This window comes from Melanerpes formicivorus, unplaced genomic scaffold, assembly GCF_026170545.1.
Source record: "Melanerpes formicivorus ecotype bairdi unplaced genomic scaffold, bMelFor1.0.p_v2 SCAF_69, whole genome shotgun sequence".
NCBI lineage: Eukaryota > Metazoa > Chordata > Aves > Piciformes > Picidae > Melanerpes > Melanerpes formicivorus.
Window position 1 is genome coordinate 1796390 of NW_027142421.1, and position 24230 is coordinate 1820619.

Genomic DNA, 24230 nt, shown 5'->3' on the forward strand with positions numbered 1-24230 from the left:
AAAAAACATCTAGTTCCAAACACCCTGCCATGGACAGGCACCTTGCACTAGACCAGGCTGCTCAAGGCCTCATCCAACCACCCTCAATGTCAATAATAACCACCCCCAATGTCAACAATTTATTCCCAATATCCAGTCTAAGCCTGCCACCCTCAAGCTCCAATCCATCTCACAACAATCCCTTGTAAAAAGTCCCTTCCCAGCTTTCCTGGAGGCCCCTTTGAGGCACTAGAAGGCTTCTTCTATAGGACTTCCCAGAAGCCTTCTTTTCTCCAGGCTGAACAGCCCAACTCACACAGCCTGTCTCCACAGAGGAGGTGCTCTGAGCCTCTGACCATCTTCATGGCCCTCTTCTGGACCTGCTCCAGCACTTCACCCTGTTTCTGGCCAGTGATACTCCAGCTCTTCACTGGCTGGCCCTTTGTTTGACCACCAGCTCCAGGTGCTTCTCAGTGACTCTGATAGAACCCCTACATGTGAAACCCATCTGAGGGAATCAACAGCACCTGCAGAGCAGTCTGGCGGGGGAGGAGATGGCAAAAGTCTCTTCCAGGCCTAAACCCTGGCATTCTGTGATGCATTCTGTGATCACACTACATTTACACCTTTTTGTCCTAAAGGCAGTTACTTCTCAACCACTGTGTGGACCACTGTGTGAGGTGCAGATCAGCAGTGTTGACTATGACAGTGCAATTCTTGGCTAGCTGCTGTCTTTCAGTGCTGATGTCCCTATCTCTCTCTGCTTGTTCCCTTGATTGAACCTTGGGGATTAAAAAAAATCCTCTGCCATGCAGAGACACTTGAATCTGGAAATTCTGTGGTCTAGGAAGCCACAGCCCCAGCCCCAGTGTGTATCTGTAACCTCTGCCATAAAGCCTGGGGTAAGGATGTTCTTATGGATTGCAGTCTCCGTTTGGAACTGATCATTTCTTCAATGACCTCACTGATGTGAAAATTACTCCTGTTTTATACATTATTGGTAAAACACTTCCAAGTGAGGAGGCTGGTGTTTCTGAGTGGGCACAATAGATTATAGCCTTCAAACAGCCTCAGAATAATGATGAGAAAAATAGCCTGGGATAAGAGGAACTTCTAAATGACTGGAGTAAAAAATGACAATTCCCTCTTCTCCAAGGAAAAGGAACACAAACACTCATTCATCAGTGGAAACTGCTGATCTCCTGGCTTTCAGCACAACCTAAACACTATCCAAATTAACTGTGGGTGCTATCATTGGATAAACTTTGTGCCGTAACTTCTGAACTGCCCAGGTGAGTTTATTGGCATTTAGAGTGCGGACCACCGTACAGCCACCTTTCCCCCTGATGCAAGGGACCAAGAATATCTGGTAATAGCAAGAGTGGACATCAAGAGTACAGGAGAACTATGTTTCCATGGCTTAACTGCATTTATTGAAGGAGGATGACAACAGTTATTTTTGAGGGTATTTTTGCCCTTTCTTGGGCTTAAGAGTGGTTTTGCAACTGCCTGTTCTGTCCAGCATTGTCTGCTGTTGCTCCTGAATGCTGCCAGTTACCTGATCATCCAAAGCATACTGGTAGGCAGAATGGGAAATCAGGTTATTTACAAGTCTCAGCCAAAGAAGAGCCAGTTCCCTCTTGAGGGGCTTCAAGTTCTTTCTTTTTATCCCCCTAAATCAAGCAGTACTTCGTCAGGGAATCATCACCATGAGAAAAGAGAGTGTTTTGTAGCTGAACAAGAGTTGCAGAAGGGTCTTCCACAAAACTCACAGCCCTCAAAACATCCAAAAAAGTCTTTTTGAAGGCATCAGTATTCCTCTGCTAAAGAGATCCCTCACTAAAAAGGAGACTGGCTTCACATTGTGTCAGGAGAAGACATCCACAGGTGATGTTAATGTCCATTTCCAAGTCAGACTCTGCTCAGTGCAGGAAATCTTCAGGCAATGTAATGGATAAAAAAATGAAGAAGGAGGCTTGTGCTGAGTGTGCACACAGGCAAGTATTTTTAGAAAGACTTAAAAGGTGGCCAAATCTGAACAAATTTAACATGATAGCAAAAGCACATCTCTGGCACAAAGGCCAGAGCTGTGTTAAACTGCAAATCACTGCACAAAGGCTCATCTGAGCAGCAGAGGATTGCCTGCTGCCTTTGGCAGTTAAGACATGCAGAAAGCAAACTGCTGAGCAATGGGTGACATTCTCAGGACCTGGCAGTTTCTGTCATTCTATACATGTCTTCCATATAATTCCCTCTGATGGCATGCCCCGTATTCACCACAGACCTTTCTGCTATTGACATTTCCCTTTATTTTTCCTTTCCTTTATTCTTCTGGTAACATGTTTAAGTTTGGATGGCAGGTGAAGAGCCTAAGGTTTTTGCCTCTTCCTTCCCAGAAGGCTAAAATCTAACAAAAGACAAGTTTCATCGCTGTCAAAAGCCATTAGTATTTCAAGTGAGACAGCCAAAACCCCAACATACCCCTGCAAATGTGACATGTAACAATGATTTCCTCTTACATTTCCAGTGGAAACGTACCCATTAGATATTGCTGTCCACTGAAATGTAGCCCCTGCAAACATACACACACTAAAAATGGTGTAAACTTTTCCTTATGGTTTAAAATTTCCAGGGGAGGTTTAGGTTGGATGTTAGGAAGAAGTTCCATACAGAGAGAGTGATTGCCCATTGGAATGGGCTGCCTGGGGAGGTGGTGGAGTCACCATCACTGGAGGTGTTCAGGAGGAGACTTGATGGGGTGCTTGGTGCCATGGGTTAGTTGTTTAGGTGGGTTGGACACGATGATCTTGAAGGTCTCTTCCAACCTGGTTGATTATTATTATTATATTATTATTGTTATTGTTATTATTGTTGTTATTATTATATTCCTCTCTCCATCACAGTAAAAGAGGTTTAAGTTGCACTGAAAGCAATTCCTTTTCATCTGCCCAGCTAAGTTGCATTTATGATGCAAGACAATCAACTATTCTTTCATTCCACTATTCCAATTTTCTTTGCCAGTGTAGTTGATCCTCCTACTATGTGGATTTTAGCCTCAAACTTCATTAACATTACTTATCTAACTTACATCTACAAACTATACTGTACAAATCCATTTTGCTATCCCATGCCAGAGACTCATTTCTTGGTTAATTTAAGAGGCCTATTTTCTTTTACAAAAGATGACAAAGTCCATACCCTGCACTATGACTAGAAACCAGCAAGTTAAATATAATCAGATGGAAACAGAAGCCCATGGACACTGCTCTGCATACCTACATTAATCCCAAACTTGATATATTGGGAAGTACTGCCATTCAAAGCAAGTCTTCACACCCCTATTGCAAGTTCAAGTGCTGGAGTGTCAGAAATAATAATAATTATAATAGAAACACCATTTAGGAGCAGTCCATGAACACCAACATGAGGTTTAGAGCAGAACAGGCCAGTGCAGCTTGGAAGGCACTAGCCAGACTGTAAGATTAGAGTAAGAACATCAGTCTTATGGCAGCATTAAGAAGCACAGCAGTAGAGAATAAATAGAATCTTACTGCTGTGATGCTTGTAACAACTGCCTTGAAATTATTGTAACTGAATCACAGGTATTTCAGGCAAACCCATTTGGTCAGATAGTGTTTGCCTATGGAATCCCTTTGGTTTCCAACAACACACAATGCTTGGAGAGAAAGATACACAGACAAAGAACATAAATACTCTCTAAAATATGTCTTTTAGCTGTCAACCTGTTTCACAGTTTCAAATGCCTAACAATAGTTGTAAAGAGGGAAAAAATGAAATCAAATGCAGTCCCTAGAGCAAGTAGTGACATCCTAGAGAATTCTGAATGTTTTAAAGGCAGAACTGAGACCAAACAAGCAACGTGAAGAACATTGTTCTGTAGGGCTTCGTGCTAAAATTAACTGTCAAAAAAGGGGGGTGAGGAGCAGCAGTCTTCAAATGAAGCCCAAGTGTCTTCTGCTCAGGCAACCTGGGGAGATTTGGGGGAATAAGCTTTCAAAGTTAGAGATTGCACTGAAAAGCTGAAACAAGAGGACACCCTCTCCCACCCACCCCCCAGTAAAACAGAGCTTTGAGCACCTATTAGCTTCCTTATGGAAAGATCAGAGTATGGTAAACTACTGAAACTATTCTAAAGCAATTAGCGACCAGAATGATGCCAACTTTAATTAGGAGAAAAATCAAACACCTGCCAGCAAATGTAATGAATGCTCATACTGGAAATGAGCAAAATACTCTGTAAGACTGAACAAATCCATATGTCCCCATAACATGGGATGAGCTATGTGGTACCGAAAGCACACCCTGTCCTTGGCATTTACTCATTTTGAGCCAAAAATCTAAATCTCTGGAATATTTAATTACCCATTACTGCAGGGTACTGAAGAAGCCTCTAAAATGACTACCTTTACATTCTGCACTGCAAACAAGACAGCTCTACCTCCCATTTAGGAACATCTACTTTATTAATGTTACATACTGATGACATGCTCTCCACAAAGAGTGGTCAGAACCCCTGTGATAAGGGGGGGAAAAAACCTCAAAAGATGGAGAAGATGCTTTTGACCCTGGTGACATAACAAAACAGCAAATTGCTGCATAAAAGCAATAACCATGGAAAGGTAAGAGAAACAAGGTATAGGTGTGAAAACACAGTGTATAAATAATACTATTTCTGCATGAATCAACTAAAACCACCTTTCAGTTACAAAGTATTTCTGGTTGGGCATCAGTCAGTGGTGGTGAGCAATTGTGTTGTGCATCACTTGTTTTTCCTGGCTTCTATTTCTCTTTCATCTTCCTTTTCATTCTAATTACTATTAATAATTAAGATAAAATATTAACAGTAATAAACTGTTCTTATCTCAAGAGTTGTACTTGTTTTCAGTTCTTTTCCTGATCCCACTGGGGCAGAGGGGGTAGGAGTGAGTGAGTGACTGTGTGGCACTTAATGGGCAAACTCAGTTGCCCACTGAGTTTGTGCCATACTAAGACATTCAGCATGGAATCACCTGAGCTCATTCTATTTTCTTCCTTTACTGAGAAGGACACTAAAGCATTGTTCTGGTTGGAAAAGACCTTTAAGATCATAGAGTCCAACCATTATCTAACTCTACCAAGGCTGGTGCTAAACCACATCCTTCAGCACCACATCTTTCAAAGACCTTCAGGGATGGTGATTTACCCACCTCCACTGTTCGATAACCCTTTCAGTGAAGAATTTTCTTCTAACATCCAGTTTGGGATAGCTCAAATCTATTTTCCCTTGCCCTATTGCTTGTTACTAGGGAGAACACACTGGCCCTCACCTGGCTTCAACATCCTTTCAGGGGGTTGAGAAAGCGAGGTGGTCTCCCCTCAGCCTCCTCTTCCCCAGAAACTGCCAATGGGGAAAGCAAGCCTTTTCAGTAGGATGACCTCAACAGAAGTTTTCATAACCAGCCTACTCAGTTTTTCATTGCCAGCACACTCTGGCATTCAGAGAGGCACAACAATCTGCATGGGGCTTGGTGGGAAGAGCAGAGGTTGCCAGAAGGACATGTTTGGAGAGCACAGTAACAGGGCTGAGCTATGTGTACATGGCTGAAACATAAGCTGCTTTTCTGCAAGCAAGCTCTTTTAATAGGAATCCAGTTTATTTATTTATTCAGAAGCAGATGGCATCCTTTCAAGATGTTATGCAGAACATGACACACAAACCAAGCATTTTCATCTGAGCATATTTTTTCTAATCAACTCCCTGCTATTCAGCATTAAATGACAAACACAAATTTAGTCTCCAGAGTCTGGTAGTACTCCAGGCTAACTGAAGCTAACTCAGGAGATAGTAAGAAGTGATGAAATTATATGACTTGTAACACACTGGAGCACAGCCTAGATGACCTCAGTATCTTCTCACTTTAATGTTACATAAAACAAAATGAAACAAAACCAAGCCAACAAAACAACATTCCAACTGTAAGGAAAAAAATATTACTAATTGCAGGGCAAACCTCACAACCTAAAGTTAGTCAGAAGTGCCTAATGCAACCTTATACAAGGCAAAAGAAGAAGCAAGAAATCATGTCACAAAGCATGCTAGCTTTAAACCAAAAGAAGATGATTTAGGCTAGATAGAAGGAAGACATTTTTTACACCGAGGGTGGTGAAACACTGGCCCAGGTTGCCCAGGGAGGTGGTAGGTGCCCTATCCCTGGAAACATTCCAGCTCAGGTTGGCCAGGGCTCTGAGCAACCTGCTCTAGTTGACAATGTCCCTGCTAACTGCAGGGGGGTTGGACTAGATGACCTTTAAAGGTCTCTTCCAACCCAAAACATTCTACAAAACTCTGTTAGCCATACTGGTATGCAGTAACTCTTGTAGATGTTATTGCATGATATTATTGCTATCATATTATGGTTTTATGCAGTTCCTTTGGAACATGACCTTTAATCTCCCTGCACTGTGAAGCTCAAGCAACTACTTACAAGGGCATCACATTCAAGAAAGCATTATCACTACATACAGACAAAACAATCCAGAAGAAAGCCAAATACCACCAAACACTTCCCTTCTCAGACTCTTTCTACTCTACACCTCAATTCCGTGACCACTCTGTGTCACCATTAACAGCTCCTACACGGTGCCCTCTTCACAGGGAAGGCCTGTCTATCCAAGGGCTTTGATGGGAAGAAGTTCATGTACCACACAACAGCACAATACAGGACACCCTCTCGGGGAGCCATCCTCTCAGTGCAGCCCTCACACCACACAGAATTCAGATTTAAAGAACTCCCACAAACCAAACTGGTTTTAGAATTTTCTGCAATATGAATGGTCCTAATATTTCCCAATAATGTAACCATGCACTGTGGGGTTGTGTTTTGTGGTTGGTGGGTTTGTTTGTTTTGTTTTTAATAAGAACATCCTGAAAGAACAAGCTTACAGCAGAAGTGTAGAGGGGTTAATGCCAGGTCAGCTACAGACCCACTTCAGTGACCCTTACACAGATTTGTGCTGAACTTAAGTAAGCCTTTGCTTTACATTTCCCTTCCAGGTGGGTAATTTATAATACATCATTCTGCAGTAATAACTTCTTCATATCACACTTCAACTGAAAAGAATCTAGAGACATGTATTATTGGGGCCTAAACTTCTCCTGCAACAGTCTGAAGCAAGTATGATATACACTAACCTGGTGTCATGGATTTCATGCCAGGAATTTGAATCTAGTAACTTAAAAAGCTGGGAATAAATGTAACTGTAAAAGTCATTGTCGTTTCAAAAGGAAAGCTCATGCAATTGTAGTTTGTGTGTTACTTACATGCACAAAACATCTAACAGAAAATGGAGAGCTCTGTAACACTTCCATGCAGCAATCTCCTCACAAATCTTGTTCAAAGAGATGACTTTTCAAACTGGGCTATGCCAATAAGCAGTGACAGTGAACTCTTCATTATGACCAGATAGAACAAGATAGACTCGAGGTGAGGAGGAAGTTCTTCACCGAGCGAGTCATTCGGGTTGCCCAGGGAGGTGGTTGAGTCGTCGACCCTGGAGGCGTTCAAGGGGAGATTGGACGTGGCACTTGGTGCCATGGTCTAGTCATGGGGTCTGTGTTGATAGGTTGGACTCGATGATCCCCGAGGTCCTTTCCAACCTAAGTGATACTGTGATACTGTGAAATGATCATTTCTTGAAGATGACCACTTCAAAAATGACCACAGACAGGACCTAGTAAAATATTTTAGCACAGCATTGTAACAAGTCCATTTTCTTCCTCAAAGCTTCACAGCAAGCTGAAAAATAATCGTAGAATGGTTTGGGTTGGAAAGGACCTCCAGAGGTCACCTGGTGCAATGCTCCCACCATGAGCAGGGACCTCCTCCATTAGATCAGGTTGCCCAGAGCCCCATCTGACCTTGAATATCTCCAAGGATGGGGCCCCAACCAGCTCCCTGGGCAACCTGTTCCAGTGTTCCACTGCCCTCATGGTAAAGAACTTCCTCCTAATGTTCTTCTCTATTTTAAAACCATTGCCCCTCATCCTATCACTACAGGCCTTTGTAAACAGTCCCTTTCTAGCCTTCTCATAAGCCCCCTTCAGGTACTGGAAAGCTGCTATTAGGTCTCCCCAGAGTCTTCTCTTTTCCAGGCTAACAACCAAAGCTCCCAGAGCCTGTCCTCATAGGAGAGGTGTTCCAACCCTCCAATCATTTTTGTGGCCCTCCTCTGGACCTGCTCCATCAGGTCCTGATCTGACCAGTGAGGGATACTGGTTGTTTTGTCTTGTACCACTTCACCAGAAGAACTGAGAGCTCGCCCTTAAATGCTAGCCAGACTTGAATAATTTTACCCATTGCTTTCAAAGCTGATTAACCCTCATATGCTTGCTACATTTTCCTTTCACTCTGCAGCACCTAAACGGTTGTGGAATGTAGCATTCCAGAAAGAGAGAAAAAACCTCTGAAATAAACATCCCCTTTGATTTCTTAAAGCAGAAACACCAAGGAGAAATAAATTAAGTGCACAAACCCCTCACTTCAGAGTGTTTATTGCAGAACAGGTCCTGGATCCTAACCCACCCTTTTGGCAGCCACTCCATTTACTATCAGTGTTCTACTACAGGGGTGTTTGAGAAAACCCCTTCCCTTCCTGGAAAGTCATTACAAAATTTACCTTTTTGTCATTAGTGGCATGATCTTTAATATATTTTTTTTTAAACTTCATTCTAAAACTGAATCCTTTCCCCTTCCTACCTCAGGGCATGAGATCAGCAATACATCTAAATTCTCCAAATGTCTTTTTTTCTCCCTCTCACATATTTAAAAACCTCTTTTTCTCATTTATTTCGGTTTGCTGCTGCCTTTTTGTGCTCAGAAAGGTCATCTCTAACAACACCCACACACACACTTAGCTGCCTATAGAGGACCAAATAAATCTAATGGAACAAAACCAGTCAATGTGCAAAGCAAAGAAAACAAGACAACAAAATGTCTCACTGGCTTCAGTAGCAGTGATCTGAGATTAACTTGTGTTTTGTAGAAGCTTTTAAATATTTAAAACAGGTTTTCAAGCTAATTGCCCACAGAAAGCAAAAATATATGATTCCTCAAAGCAAGCAGAATACTCTGTCACCCTTTGTGATCAGGAATCAAAACAGAAAACAATAACAAACACAGGATATTGTTTGCAATACCCATTATTATCAGATTAAGTTTTCCTGTGAATTGAATAGAATAGAATACTGTGATTCTGTGAATAGAATAGAATAGAATAGACCAGACCAGACCAGACCAGACCAGGTTGGAAAAGACCTTGGAGATCATCAAGTCCAACCTATCACCCAATACTATCTAATCAAATAAATCATGGCACCAAGTGCCCCATCCAACCTCCTCCTAAAGACCTCCAATGATGGTGACTCCACCACCTCTCCAGGCAGCCCATTCCAATGGGCAATCACTCTCTCTATGAAGAGCTTCTTCCTAACATCCAACCTAAACTTTCCCTGGCACAGCTTGAGACTGTGTCCTCTTGTTCTGGTGCTGGTTACCTGGGAGAAGAGACCAACCCCCACCTGGCTACAACCTCCCTTCAGGTAGTTGTAGACAGCAAGGAGGTCTGCCCTGAGCCTCCTCTTCTCCAGGCTGAGCAGCCCCAGCTCCCTCAGCCTCTCCTCATAGGGCTGTGCTCCAAACCCCTCCCCAGCTTTGTTGCCCTTCTCTGGACACACTCCAGCAAGTCAACATCTTTCCTGAACTGATGGGGCCCAGAACTGGACACAAGGTGTGGCCTAACCAGTGCAGTGTACAGGGGCAGAATGACCTCCCTGCTCCTGCTGGCCACACTGTTCCTGATGCAGGCCAGGATGCCACTGGCCTTCTAGGCCACCTGGGCACATTGCAGGCTCATGTTCAGCCTACTATCAACCAGTACCCCCAGGTCCCTTTCTGCCTGGCTGCTCTCCAGCCACTCTGACCCCAGCCTGTAGCACTGCATGGGGTTGTTGTGGTAGAACACTTAGATGTGTTAAATCTCATGTCCTTGTTCTCTGCCCAGCTGGCCAGGCTGTCAAGGTGCCTCTGCAGAGCTCTCCTACCCTCTAACAGATCAACTCCTGCCCCCAACTTGGTGTGATCTGCAAATGTACTGAGGATGGACTCAATCCCCTCAACCAGATCATCAATGAAGATATTAAAGAGCATGGGGCCCAGCACTGATCCCTGGGGGACACCACTCTGGGCTCAGCCCTCCAGCCACTATATACTATACTATCTAGTATATATATATTATATACTGTACTAATATAAGAAAGTAAAAATCTCTCTCTGAATTAAGAAGAGTGTGAGTAGCAGGTTGAGAAAGGCTCCCTTTTCCCTCTATCTTAATGAGGTCATTCCTGTGTTGCTCCAAAATGCCAACTGAATTTGAAACCTGTCCAGCAAACTGAGGAATGGGGGGAGAATAAAACCCAACAGGACTCTTCAGACTGGAGAGGGTTTTGAGCTGACTATCCCAAACAAAATAACAAAGGCCTCTTCATGATTGATTAAATGAAAACTGTTTTTCTCTCTGGGATTTGCTAAATGCACATAACAGAAGACACAAGATTGCACAGTAGTGCATCTGAACAAGAAGTTTAACCAGTAATTTCAGAAGTTAGGCAGGCATTACACAGGACTTTAACCCATTTCATAGGCTTTTGTTTACACTAATAAAATACTTGGGTGCTTTCCAGACCAAGCCAGCAGATATCAAGCCACCAAGTGCATTGTACAAGCATACTGTAAAAGGAAGTTCCTGTCTTAGGCCTGGTTTTGGAATCACATTTTACTACTAAATCAAAACAAGAACAAACAAAAAAGTGAAAGGAAGAGTCAAACTGCCCCTGCCTTTCCAGGGTGATAAAAATAAATGAAAATCAGAAAACCTGTCGCACAACCCCACCTTTCTTGCTGTTGTACTGTCCACAATAACTCACACTGCAAGAAATTTCTGCAACTTCATTTTGCTTTTGGGGAATGCTATATGGAGAGTTTGTCAGCCACCTGGACAACTCATGTGTTTCACACCCACAACCCTTTGTCAATTGCCTTGCTCTTCCAAGGTGAAGGTGCCCTAATGAGATGGGCTGGTGACAGTGGACTGCTCCTTACGTAAAGGCCAACACCCAGGCATGTACAGGGAGAAAGAAGAAAGTAACTGGTAGAATCTGGGAGGGAACTGAGTGACCTGCCCTCACACCAAGGAGTAGGGAACAGCTGAACTGCTTTCAGAATAGAATAGAATAGAATAAACCAGGTTGGAAGCTCATCAGGTCCAACCTACCCAACACCACCTAATCAACTAAACCATGCAACCAAGCACCCTATCAAGTCTCTTCCTGAACATCTCCAATGATGGTGACTCCACCACCTCCCTGGGAAGCTCATTCCAATGGGTAGTCACTCTCTCTGTGTAGAACTTCTTCCTAACCTCCAGCCTATATACTGTACTTATACAAGCTCAGCCTGGAGTTGTACTGAGAATGTACTTTTCTCCCCAGTTCTGGTTGTCTCCACAAGCACTTACAGGCTTCCTTAGCTCCTGCTGAGACTAAAGCTACCAGACATGTACCCAAACAACAGACACTATTTTTCTTGATGATCACCACCTTATTTTAGCAAACCAGAACCACAGCAATATTCATTCAGTGACCCATTCCCACTTCTTCCATATATCACCCTTCTTGACTTTGTGGTATACGATTACTCCATCCACTCAAGGCCTTTAAAATATGAGCATTTAATACAATGGTTTTCTTTAATAAGACATCTACTTTGGGTAGCAGCTAGATTTAACAAGCTGAAACCCACAGCTCCCAGAGCAAACATTGCTGTTATGTTATTCCCCTGTCACCCCTGAATATTTGTATAAATATTTGCTGACTGCCTTTGTTGAGGCTGTAGGAACTCTGGAACAAGAACTGTATCATGGCAGTTTGTCTCACAAAAAGCAGGACTACGTGCTACAATACTACTAATACTTCCTAATAATTTTAGCCCTGGGGTTTTCCTGGCATGTACTTTCATTATAAATTAAATGCTGAAAAATAAAAGAAAAATGGGCAGAACAAAGAAAGAACAGACTAAATGCTGAAGTTCCACCACCCTAAACGACAACTGCAACATCGACACCAGTCACGCAATTCAAAGCCAAGTAATCTCAAAACTGGAAGTTGGACTGGGGTGCACAAAGTCTCTTGCTTAGTCTTGCTCCTGTGCAGACATGGGGCACTTGCAGAAAGTCAGTGGTGGCACCTGTGGAGAGGAGTAGATAGGACAGGTAACCATAAACCAACCAACAGGGGGTTCCAGCCCATGGACATCATCTTCAGGATAAAGTTGGTAGGTTGGACTCGATGATCCTCGAGGTCCTTTCCAACCTTAATTATACTGTGATACTGTGAAGTCGGACATTGGTCTGGATCTATTTGCTTCTATTTTATTGTTATTATTTCTAGTCAAGCTGGTGTAGTTTTCTTTCCCAACCCATCAATCTCTCTCCCTTTTATTGCCCTTTTCCTACCTTTGGGAAGGGAAAGGGGTTCATACAGAACGTCTATTACTCACCTAGTGACTGGCCTAGCCACAACCCTTGACAACAGTTTGAGTGAAAGAAGGAATTTTTCAAGATGGGTTTCTGTCATCTAGACATCCACCTCCATGTGGAAATAGGAACTCTTAAGATTAACAGAAGTTATATGCAGGTGGGAAGTTTGGGAAGACTGCTCCAAATGCCAGGTCTGTCATTTGTATTATTAAGATGACAGATCTGGTGCACAAGAAGATGAGATTAGGAATTTGATGGAGTTTCTGCACAAGTAATGTCTCCATGATGTATGACTCCCGAGGTGGTGCTGGAAACGTGATGAGGCAGCCATTTCAGACCAAAGGAATGTCCTGAATAAGGAGTGAAATGGGATCTTGAGCTGCAGCAGCCCCATGCATGGGAGGGAAGGAAACAAGCATCCATTTACAGCATTTTTTAATGAGCAACAGTGTGAAGTCAAAACCAGCAACAATAAGAGAGCGGTTTCAATGAAGAGGCAGAGAATGGGTCAGCTTGGGAAGCTCCAAGGCCAGGCCAGCCCGAGGAGCCAGGGCTGCCTCTCTGGGCTTCCCTCTAAATAAAGGTCCCTTAGCCATGCAGAATGGCTCAGTGAGAACCTGGGCTTCCACAGAGATCAGTCCACCAAATCCTGAACAGCCTGCAAAGAAGACTGATATCCTATACAAATGGGAAGTATTTGTCTTCTGCAACTTTGTTTCCAAGTTTTAGAATGAAGAGAACTACTGCTTAATTTGGATGCTGCCCCCAGAAGTGTTGCAGAGGAGCACAACTGCCTGCAAAACTTTATTTAATGTGGACATTTAGCATCCATTTCCCATCAGACTACACAACTCAGCTTGGGGATCAGCAGCAGCACACCAGGACTGAATGGGAAAGCCTCAGTTCATGTACTTGTACTTATAGATCCCCAGCAGCAGACAGAGGGTGAAAAAACATTGTGTGTTTCTGGACAACCACATATTGTGACTACCTCCTGGCTCTCCTTCTTATGATCCACACCTTAAGATCTTATGAAAACACCAGGAAAGTCTTGTACTGCCATCATCCCTGGGGTGACTCAATAGCTTTCAAAGTTAGCTGCCCAGACGGATGCCTAATAAGAGCTGAAGGAGGTGGTGGCAGTTGTAACATCTCAGTGAAACAGGTAAAGGCAGCTCAGCTCATATTCTGTGTTACCACTAATCCTGGGCAGGCCTTTTCACTTCCCACTGATGCCCAGTGCTGGGGTCCTCACTGTACTGCTACTACTATAGTGAAAGGCTGGTAGGAATGATTTCACTGTTTGTAGTTACTGAACTACTCGAGAAGGTCCTTTGTGTCCCAATGCTTTATCCCAGAAAACATTCAGGTTGGAAAAGACCCTCAGAGCACCAAATGCAACCGACAACCCTACTCTGCCAGGCTCACCCCTAAACCATGTCCTCAAGCACCACATCCAAGCGGCCTTCAAACACATTCAGGGTCATGATCTCTGCAAGGTTGAAAAAACAGGACACCAAAGGCAGTGCTTATCAACCCCTTCCCTAGGAACACCACCATACTCCAACATGTGTATTAATTATCACAGGATCATCACAGGCACACACACACACACTCCCTCCTCTACCTCACCTACTCAGAAAACTCACACCAGCATTTCTTGTGGGTCTCCCTTCAGCTCTGTTTACATCCTCTGTGATTGACACTGCCCCTGTAGCCCATGCAAAGGAAGAGATATTCCTGGCATCCATGTGTGCACTACCATGGTTACCTAGTTCAGCTGGAGCAAAGCAGGGTGATCCATTACCTGACTCCACAGCTCCAGGAGCACACTGCTCCTTTGCCCACTGTATTCCAGCCTCTCCTGGCTCTTCAGAAAGTCTGGATGCAAGCAGCAGCGAGGCATGCAGCACAAACTTTCCCACAAAGGCCTCAACATGTTTTTGGCCTGTATGGTTTGTCTCTAAGAGTGGGGCAGGTCTAGCCCATAGTTTTCAAGCAATTTTTCCATCAACAGCATACATGAAGATTTTACCTGCTGCATTATATTTGAGGACATGGTATTACACCTAAAAATTGAGAACATCTGTGACTACACAACTACCTGGATCTGCCTGGGAAGGACCAAGGTTTTGGGGCACAAGAATGAGGACCATGAAGCCTTAAATGAGAGTCTCATCTGGGTGGGGAGAATAAATGGCTTCCTCCCACAAAAGCAGTTTGGGTTTCTTTGGTATCACAAATTTTACAGTAAGCTTAGAATCATAGAATTGTTTTGGTTGGAAAAAAGCTTTAAGATCAAGGCTAACCATTACCTAACTCCATCAAGTCCAGTGCTAAACCATGTCCCTCAGCACCACATCTCTTGGTCTTTTAAACACCTCCAAGGATGGGGATTCAAGCACCTCTCTGGCAGCCTGTTTGAGGATTCGAGAACCCTTTCAGTGAACTTGAATAAACTCTCATCTACTAAACTATTAGGAAGCCAGGCACCAACCCTAAATTAGCTCTCAATACCAAAGGAGGTATGACTGACAAAACATATAACAAAGACACAATTCAATCCAGGCAGAAGGCAGGTGTGTGTCTACAACTGGGTCACATTTTAACTGAAACAAAATTTAACAACTTCCATTTTTTTAAAGCAACATCACTCTTCCAGGTATCTTTTCACAGAATCACCAAGGTTGGAAGAGACCTCAAAGATCATCAAGTCCAACCTGTCACCACAGACCTCATGACTAGACCATGGCACCAAGTGCCACATTCAATCCCCTCTTGAACACCTCCAGGGATGGTGACTCCACCACCTCCCTGGGCAGCCCATTCCAATGGTGAACAACTCTCTCAGTGAAGAACTTTCTCCTCACCTTGAGCCTAAACTTCCCCTGGCACAGCTTGAGACTGTGTCCTCTTGTTCTGGTGCTAGTTGCTTGAGAGAAGAGACCAACCCCTTCCTGGCTACAACCACCCTTCAGGTAGTTGTAGACAGCAATAAGGTCTCCCCTGAGCCTCCTCTTCTCCAGGCTAAACAATCCCAGCTCCTTCAGCCTCTCCTCGTAGGGCTTGTACTTAAGGCCTCTCCCCAGCCTCGCTGCCCTTCTCTGGACATGTGCAGCCTTCTTCAATCCCTGCTCACATCATTCACCTGTTCCCATAACCTGTTTCACATATTCATGCTATGCTTGCCCTATAAACTTAAAGCAACGATGCAGTCTCTGGGAATGGTACGCTGAGTGTGTGTACCATACAATGTCAAGGCAGACACAGATGTATCTTATGGGGACTCTGAAAACACAAATACCAATGAATCCCTGCAAGGAAAGCAAAAGCTGACAAAATCTGGAATGGCTTTGCAGTCAAATAGTTATGTAAAATAAAGCTGTGAAACTCTCCAGACTTCATTTAACATGGCTGAAACAAAGTGGGGAACCTGTTTGCATCTCAACAGCACAAAACCAAAAGAGCTCAGTCAGATGACAAAGCCACAGCAAAGCGACCGACTGGCACACCTACCTTTTCCATTTATGGTTAATGCTGATGCAATGGAGGCTGTTACTGGCACGGGCAATTGTGGCACTAGGGAATGTATCCTCGGTCGGCTCCCCATCCTAGCACGCTCTGCACCAGGTCCTAGTAAAGCTCCCACCGGTTTTTCTGCTGCTACTTCTGGTGCTACAGAGTCTTCCTGATCCTGCTCTATATGGTCCATTTTATCTGGGCTTTCATTCTGGAAACCATCGACTGTCGTCCGGCTCTTGATTGGACTTTTGGGCACTAGGATTTTAATACCTGATTTTGCAAGGTCCATATTTTTCCTTCCAGAAAGGGATGGTGGATTGTTTTTCCGGAACTTCTGGGTGGCAGAAAAGAGTTGATTATTTTTTGACTCGTGATCTTTACCCATAACTAAAGTTTTAGTAGATGTCTTTGAAAAAGAACTATTAGTAGATCTAGAAATCTGTTTTCTGGCATTATTTGGAGAGGTCCTGTTTGTCCTGGTTAGTGTGCTTTCTTTCTGCTTTTCGTTGTGGCGCCTGTTGAACTCATGTATGTATTCCTCACAATTGACAAGGTGCTGCTCTGGCTCCCAGGTATCGTCTTCACTGTCGTATCCTTTCCACCGCACCAAATACTCTGTTTTGCCTTTCTTGTTTTTCCTCTTGTCAACAATTCTCTCTACCTGTTAAAAAGGAAAATTCAACATCAAATATGGGCAGATGCACAACTTGCATGCAAATCATTTTAAGCATAAGTGGGCTATAAAATAATGTTGAGTTTTGTGGCTCTCTATTGTAGCTCTATAGCTTACAGTCTTTGACTGCAGGCTGGAGATTCCTCTTTGCAGATCAGAGTATTTTCACCTCATATCAGATGTTCTAAAACAGCAAAATTATTCTTCAGTAAGTATTTTGGGTGCACAAAACCATGAATATGACACATTACAGCTGACAATCAGCCCTGGCTCCAATGAAGTTCTGACACCAGCCTCAGAGTGGACATGATTTCCCTCTCTGGATATAGAGCTCATGTTTAAATTTGCTGTATAAATACAGTGTTTACTTCACAAAACTGATCAATTTGATATTGTTGAATAATTTGCTTGTTTAGCCTGAGGCATATACAAAAATCTCTTACTTACAGCAAGCTATCCTTCAGCTACCAGGGATAAGAGCATACAGCTCAGAAACTGGGGCAAATATAGAAGAATTGGTTTTGTTTTTTTCAGAAGCTCCTCTTCTTTACTTGTTTTGGATAGTCTTTGATACACATACTTCAACAAATTATCATGCCTCACTTATCTACAAGTAAAGATGGTATTTATGTCACAAGAATTAAACATGCACATGAGACCCACAAGCCAGAGGAATTCAGGCAGTGGGGTAAAGCAGACGGGGCAGACAGCAGCAGCTGCAGGAATGGGGCTAGCGTCTCACACCAAAACTCATGCCAGTCCTGGAGAAAGGGAATTCATTTACAGAAAGGGAGACTTAAGTGCAAGTCTGGTCTTAGAGATTCCCCTTTATTTCATTTTTCCTATCCCATTTCTGCATTTAACTCCTAGCCCCTCATGAACTAAGACCATGCCTCTAAACTATGATCACACATCAATAGAACGACCTCTGGAGAACACTAAAATGTACTGGAGTGGCATTAAGCAAATGGATTGTCTACAGAAAAGTGTGGAAAGGTGGAAGGAAAGTAGGAGTATGCATGGCATAAACATATATGGTATATGATTCATTACCCAAATCACATAACAATAGAATAGACTGCTGAAATAGAACAGCTGTTGAAAACGGACTGAATTAAGAGTGCACCTTATGTGCCTTATGTGGCACATTATTATCATCATCATCAACTCAGCAGCTTCCCTTCATGCCATACCCTGCAGCTATCCTGTAGTTAGGACGTTGCATTTTACACAGGTCTTACAAAAAACCCAACCCAAAACACTGAAAGCAACACTGCATAAATCAGTGCTGACCACAGGCTAGCTCCCAAGTGTCATCTGCACTGCGTATCTTTTACCTACGCTTTATTTTGGTACTCCGTTGTGCAGGTCAATTACACTTTATAGAATAACACAACATAAGTGTCCAAATGTTATTTAAACTGTTAAAATACAGGAAAACTACTTTTATTCTGGTCATTTCATGGTAAAGTTACTGCATTTTATAAGACACACAGCTAAAAAACTTAGCCATGAAACTGCATTTAAGAACACCTGCACCAAAATTCTCACCTGAACCAAGTCATTACGGAGCAAAACGCCTTCCAACTTTATTTAGAGTACAGCCTGAGTAAAAAGTATGAAGCCACAAATGTTGAATTCAAAAACACAACCAAGCTCAGAAGTCAAACTTGATCTATTGTCCAAAAAAGCAGTTCATGTCACAGCCTTTGCTTATCCTCTCTCCACCTTCTAAAATAGATTTTTAAACCCACAACTCTCAGAATAAGATCTTTACTGCTAGCAAGGGATTTTTATTGTCGAGCAGGAAATCTTTGTAACAAGCAGCATCGATTACCAGGCACAAAGTTCTACTAATGTCTTTCAGCGCTGAAAGGCCACCCATTAAGGACATGCCCTTTTCAAGTAGGAAGCCATCCCTCTCATCCAAAAAACCAGACACCTTGCAGAGATAACAGATGAACTCTAGAACAGGATACACAAAAAATCCATTCCCAGCCTGATGATTTATAGACCAAACAGAAATGCAGATAGAAGATGGTTATATTTAGCTGTGTTGTCCAAGCCTGCAACAAAGCCTACTCTGGCATTGCCCTTTTTGATTAAAAAGGGACTATTTTCCTAACCCTTTAATTCTTCTTGAAGAGATCTTATTTCTATTTTATTTACAACTCAAAAACTACAGCAATTAACCTGTGATACACAGTTTTGCATGTGGCCTTAGAGCTCTAGTGAAGGACTTTTTGGATTGCCTCAGCTTGATTAGTTCAATTCCCCATGGACCACCTGAAAAACTGCTCAGGAATATTCTGCTTCAGTTCTTTTGCATCTGATAACAGTGACAAACGTGTTTCTCATCCAGATCAGGATGAGAAACTGGAATGCTTCCAGTGTGCAGAGAGCTTGGGGACAGAGAAGGAATATTCATCCTGAACTAGTGACATATTTAAACTCAATTTTGTGGCAAAACCAGAGACCACAAAGTCATACTTCTCCCCTTTTCCTTCTGAAAAATAAAGCTTATCCAATTAATCCATTTCAACTTTTGATACACAGCAGTGGCATGACATGGCATATCACAGAATCCCAGCGTAATGGGGGCTGGAAGGGACCTCTGAAGATCATCTAGTCCAATCCCTCTGCTAAAGCCTGGTCACCTAGAGCAGGTTGCTCTAACACGAGACACCTCAAAGTCTTATGACAGAATGACCTATGTTCCTTTTTCCTGACACATGGGTTACAGTGGGGTTTGGTGGTATAGGTAGGCAACATCCACGTGGGCAGAATTGATTCTCCCCCTGCTACTATCACCCCAGAGCTAAGCAAGTGCTTTTCTGATCTTATGCTGAGTTAGTTCAGAGTTAAAACCTAGCGATACGCCCCAAACCACCAGGGCAAAAGCTAGACCACGTCCTTAGCAAAGATCATGCTCGGAGTGCTGGAGACAACGAGTTTGTGCCAACCACCTTTTCTGTAGTGTCCAATGCCTTCTGACACAGAGTAATATTTATTTTTAGTAATTAAAAGGCTCTGTGCTGCCAGGATTTGCTGTTAACAGTTAAGTTTTCAAGTGATGTGGACTAATCAAAACAAAAATGTTAATTATATAAAAGGCAAAGATCATAGAATCATTGACTGGTTTGGAAGGGACTTTTAAAGGTCATCTTGTCCAACCCCCTGCAGATGGCTCAGAGCCCCAAACAACCTGACCAAGACTGGTTCCAGAGATGGGGCTTCTACCACCTCTCCAGGCATCGTGGGCCAGTGTCTCACCACCCTCAGTGTAAAAAATATCTTCTTTCTAAGTATTCTCTCTTTTAGCCAAAAAACATTAGCCCTTGTCCTGTCCCAACAGGCTCTGCCAAAAGATCTGTCCCCAGGTTTCTTACAGGCATAAATATAACAATAAACCAGATAATTAACAATAAACAGATTCAACAAGTGTTAAGAGGAAGTTATCTGGCAAACTATCTGGGTGGCAAAAGATCCTAGAATGGTTTGGGTTGGAAGGGACGTAAAGATCACCTATCTCCAACCACTCCTGCCATAAAGAGGGACACTTTCCTCTAGACCAGGCTCCTCAAAGCCTCGTCCAACCTGGCCTTGAGCACCTCCAGACGGGGCATCCACAACCCCTGGGCAAGGTTTTCCAGCATCTGACCATAACTCTCTGCATATGACCAGCCAGCCAGTTCCTTACCCAGTGAGTGGTCCATCCCTCAAGTCCAATTTGGCAACTGGGATGTCATGGAGAACATTGTCAAGCACATTACACAATTCCAGGTAGATGACATCTTCCCTCATCCAGCCACTGATGCTGCAGCTCCCTCATAAAAGACAGCCTCTCCCAGTTTAATTCAGCATGCTATACTGTCACTTTACCAACCCGGAGCACTGATCAATGGCACTCAAAACCCCAGCTCATAGTAAATGAGAGAGAACAAAGAGGCACTGCTTGGAAGTATAACCCAACAGCAGAGTACCTGAATTACAACCTCACATACCACTTATGCCTAAGATTGCATGGCTGTAAAACACTAGATTGCCCTTATTTCCACCAGTGTAGTGAGAATCAGCTCATGTTTGCTTTCACTCCCTGAAGCAGCAGACACTTTGATTTGAATTACTTTTATTAACACCACTATCACAATTGCTTCTCCCAGTCCCACACTCAGAGACAACAGCTCCTCCCCATCTGCTTATACAGCTTCTGGTGTCATTACTCCTTAATGTAGCTTTGTCAAAGTGACCTGGTTTAGGTATTAAGAATATTTGAGCTAATGTGGGCATCCTGAAATAACTGGTTTGGAAAGCAGCCATACAGGCAGTATTTTCTGACACATCTAAGAGGATATCACCTTCCAACGGAGCACAACGAGCGCCTCTGGGCAAGCCAGGTACAGTAACCACTCCATCCTGATATAGCTAGAAAAGGGACACACAATTGTCATCTGTCCTGAAAGATCTTTAGTTCAGGTCAAAGTACAGATGAAATTCAAGAGCATGTTCTTAGTCTAAAGCATTGCAATTTGGGCACTATTTGTGAACTGTGTATAAGGAATATGCTGTGTGTATATTTTTATGCACATATATATAAAAAAATCATACTTTAACAGATTCTATGACATTAAACCGAAGGTATAGCTGTCAAGGGGGATTAACAAATACCAGAATGACCAAATTAAACATATAAATAAGGATATAAATATTCAACAAGTGCCATCTTGTGTATCATAAATCCATTTCCCACTCCCATGATGTTCCTCTCTGTTCTCACATTCATGTCAGGCTAAATTAATTTAAAGTCAGCAGAAGAGAATCTGTCTTCCTTCATACTCTTGCTTTTGTCCATAAAATATAGGATAAGACCTCCTCTAGTAGCTGAAGGCTATGTTTACATCAGTGCTTTTGTTCAGAGCAACAGTGCAATTGACAAGCAAAATCTTCTCCCCTCCACACTCTTCCCACTTACTGTGCAATGGTTTTGGTCACAGACCAGTTTTTGTACACAACTATGGATTCTTTACAGAGAAATATAAACTGGAACTGGTATCACCAATGCCATGCTTCAACCCCTAAGGGGTCCAAGCAAGTAACAGCTCTGAACAGTTTCAACACACGTTGTGGCAGATACTGGATCCTGAGAGGCTCTAATAAACCTAGTCCAAACCAAAAGTGCTTCACAGCAGACTATGTAGAGGTGGGGGTCACAGCACAAACCACTTCACTCAACTGGTTTTCTCCAATTGAGCCAAACTGCCACAACAGCCATTCCTGAGCTCTGAGACAGAAGCTAGAGTAAAAGCAGGTCTTGCACACACATGAAGTCACCTCTGGTTGAACAGGAAACTGATCCATGTACAAATGAGACCCTAAAGGCTCATCCATAAGCCATCAGCCATGTTTACAAATGACTACATCCTCTATATCATTGAGGAAGTGAATGATAAAGAGTATTCAAGTACAACTTACTGTAAATAAAATAAATGCATTCTACATCAAAACCAAACAAACAGGCAAGTAATACTAGTGCATATATCACATGAAAACAATTATCCTCTACACTGCAGCCGGGGAGCATGGTCTCACTTGGAGTCTCTGGCAGAAGACATCAGGTGAAACCCAAGGTCAGCCATTAGGATTTTGGAGTAGAGGATATCAAGGATCAGAAGCCCACTACACACTAATTGAAAAGGAGCTCTTAAGCAGCATACAAAGGAATCTGAGTTGCTTCAGAAGTTCATCTACAGCTCCATGTTACTCCACCAGCTATTACCCCACTCTGCACCATAAGAGTGAAGGCAGCCCTGTGGCCCCATGCTCCTGAGGCTGACCAATTTGATTAGCAGGACAGAGGTGGGATTAACAGTCAATGAACTGCTATAAACTCATCTGCTGCATCTTACAGAATCATTTTGATTGGAAAAGACCTTTCAGATCATTGAGTCCCACCATCAACCAAGCACTGCCAGGTCACTGCTAAACCATGTCCCTCAGCACCACATCTATGCAACTTTAAAATCCCTCCAGGGATGAGGACTCCCACCACTGCCCCAGAGGCAGCCTGCTTCAGGGCTTGACAACCCTTTCAGGAAGAAATGGATCCTTATGTCCAACCTAAATCTCTCCAGGCACAACTTGAGGCTTTCCTCTCAGCCTATCACTTAAGGTATGACTAGCCAGTGTCTACACGGTACAGGGCTCTCTGCTATGGTGATGGCCCTATTACATCTGTGCCCTTCTGGAAGCCAGAGCTGTACAAAACAAACACAGACCAGATGCTGACAGTTACTGCCTTTCTGTCAAATTAGCTACAACAGATGATAGAGCTTTTGTGTTATTTTGTGACAGTTCTGGAATGAGGGACGATGCCTCATCTATCCCAAGGCCTGCCAACGTGCAATTCACCCACTCGCCTGTCTTCCGGCAGTCAGGACCAGCATGGTCAGTGCAAACAGGATCATCACTTCACTGCGTGTTGTGGCTCCCAGCCTCCTCTTGTGGAAGCAGTGAAAATGGAAGACATTTATGTGTATGAAGAGCAGTCACCACTTCTGGTGGCCCTTCATGCTCACAATGCAAGAGAATTTCATATCACAACCCACCCTCCTTTCAAAAACTAAATGTGCTAAAACAAATACTGAGATTTCTCTTTTTCCCAGGCTTTATTTCAATCAAAGATGGTCCATTCTTTTAGGATTCCTGGGCACAAGTCATGCAAGAGCTAACTGTGGCTATCCACAGCATTCAATTAATATCCCAACCTGCAAGTTGTAATTAAAGCTTTAATTCACACTCTGTATAAACTTCTAATCAAGTTGCCTATAAAAATAGTTGTCTCAATCAAGCTTGTAATTTGTTGTCAACTTTATGACTTATATCCTTCCACCATCTTAAAAAAGACAAGAGACAATCTGTTGAGCACATTCTCATCAGGGCCAATAGTTCCATGGAATGGCAGCTGTGGTGTGTGCCACGCCTGGCTGCTCAGCCACCTCCTCCAGAGGCATTTTAGGAAGTTTTATGCCTCACACTTACATTCAAACCTAGCATTGCTGCACCTGCACCTTTATGATCTACCGAAAAACACAGTTCCAAATAGAAAAAAAGATGTAAGAAGGACCATAGAGGACCCCAGGGAAGGGGTGGGGAAGGAGGAGCTGTGACACACTCGCTTTGCTTTAGGGAATTAACTCACTGGAGAAGCAGTTTGCCTGAGGTTTACAGCCTCACAAGTCACTACTGATGACTGATGTTAAAATGCCAGCAATCTAAAAATCACAGATCCACTCAGATACAATATCCACAGAAACAATCACAGGAAGCTGTGGTGCAAGTTACAGCATACTGCAGAATTTATCAACTGCTTTTTACCCTAATTATAGTGATCCAGCTATTGCAGAAATGGTCAGAACATGTTTCTCATTGATTCACCGTTCAGAGCTGTTCTAACCTCTAATTTACA

The 24230-nt window shown here is 43.1% G+C and overlaps 1 protein-coding gene across 2 annotated transcripts in view; it reads right to left on the minus strand.

Annotated features, from left to right (window-relative positions):
• Window positions 1-24230, minus strand: part of CDYL (chromodomain Y like) — an 88186-nt gene that overhangs the window by 21273 nt on the left and 42683 nt on the right. For both annotated transcript variants that reach the window (XR_010990423.1, XM_068163008.1), the window contains exon 2: window positions 16087-16753. Coding sequence is in view for 1 of the 2 variants with exons in the window: in XM_068163008.1 (XP_068019109.1) it covers window positions 16087-16753 (667 nt within the window). In the remaining variant the exon portion in view is untranslated. The remainder of the gene's footprint in view (window positions 1-16086; window positions 16754-24230) is intronic.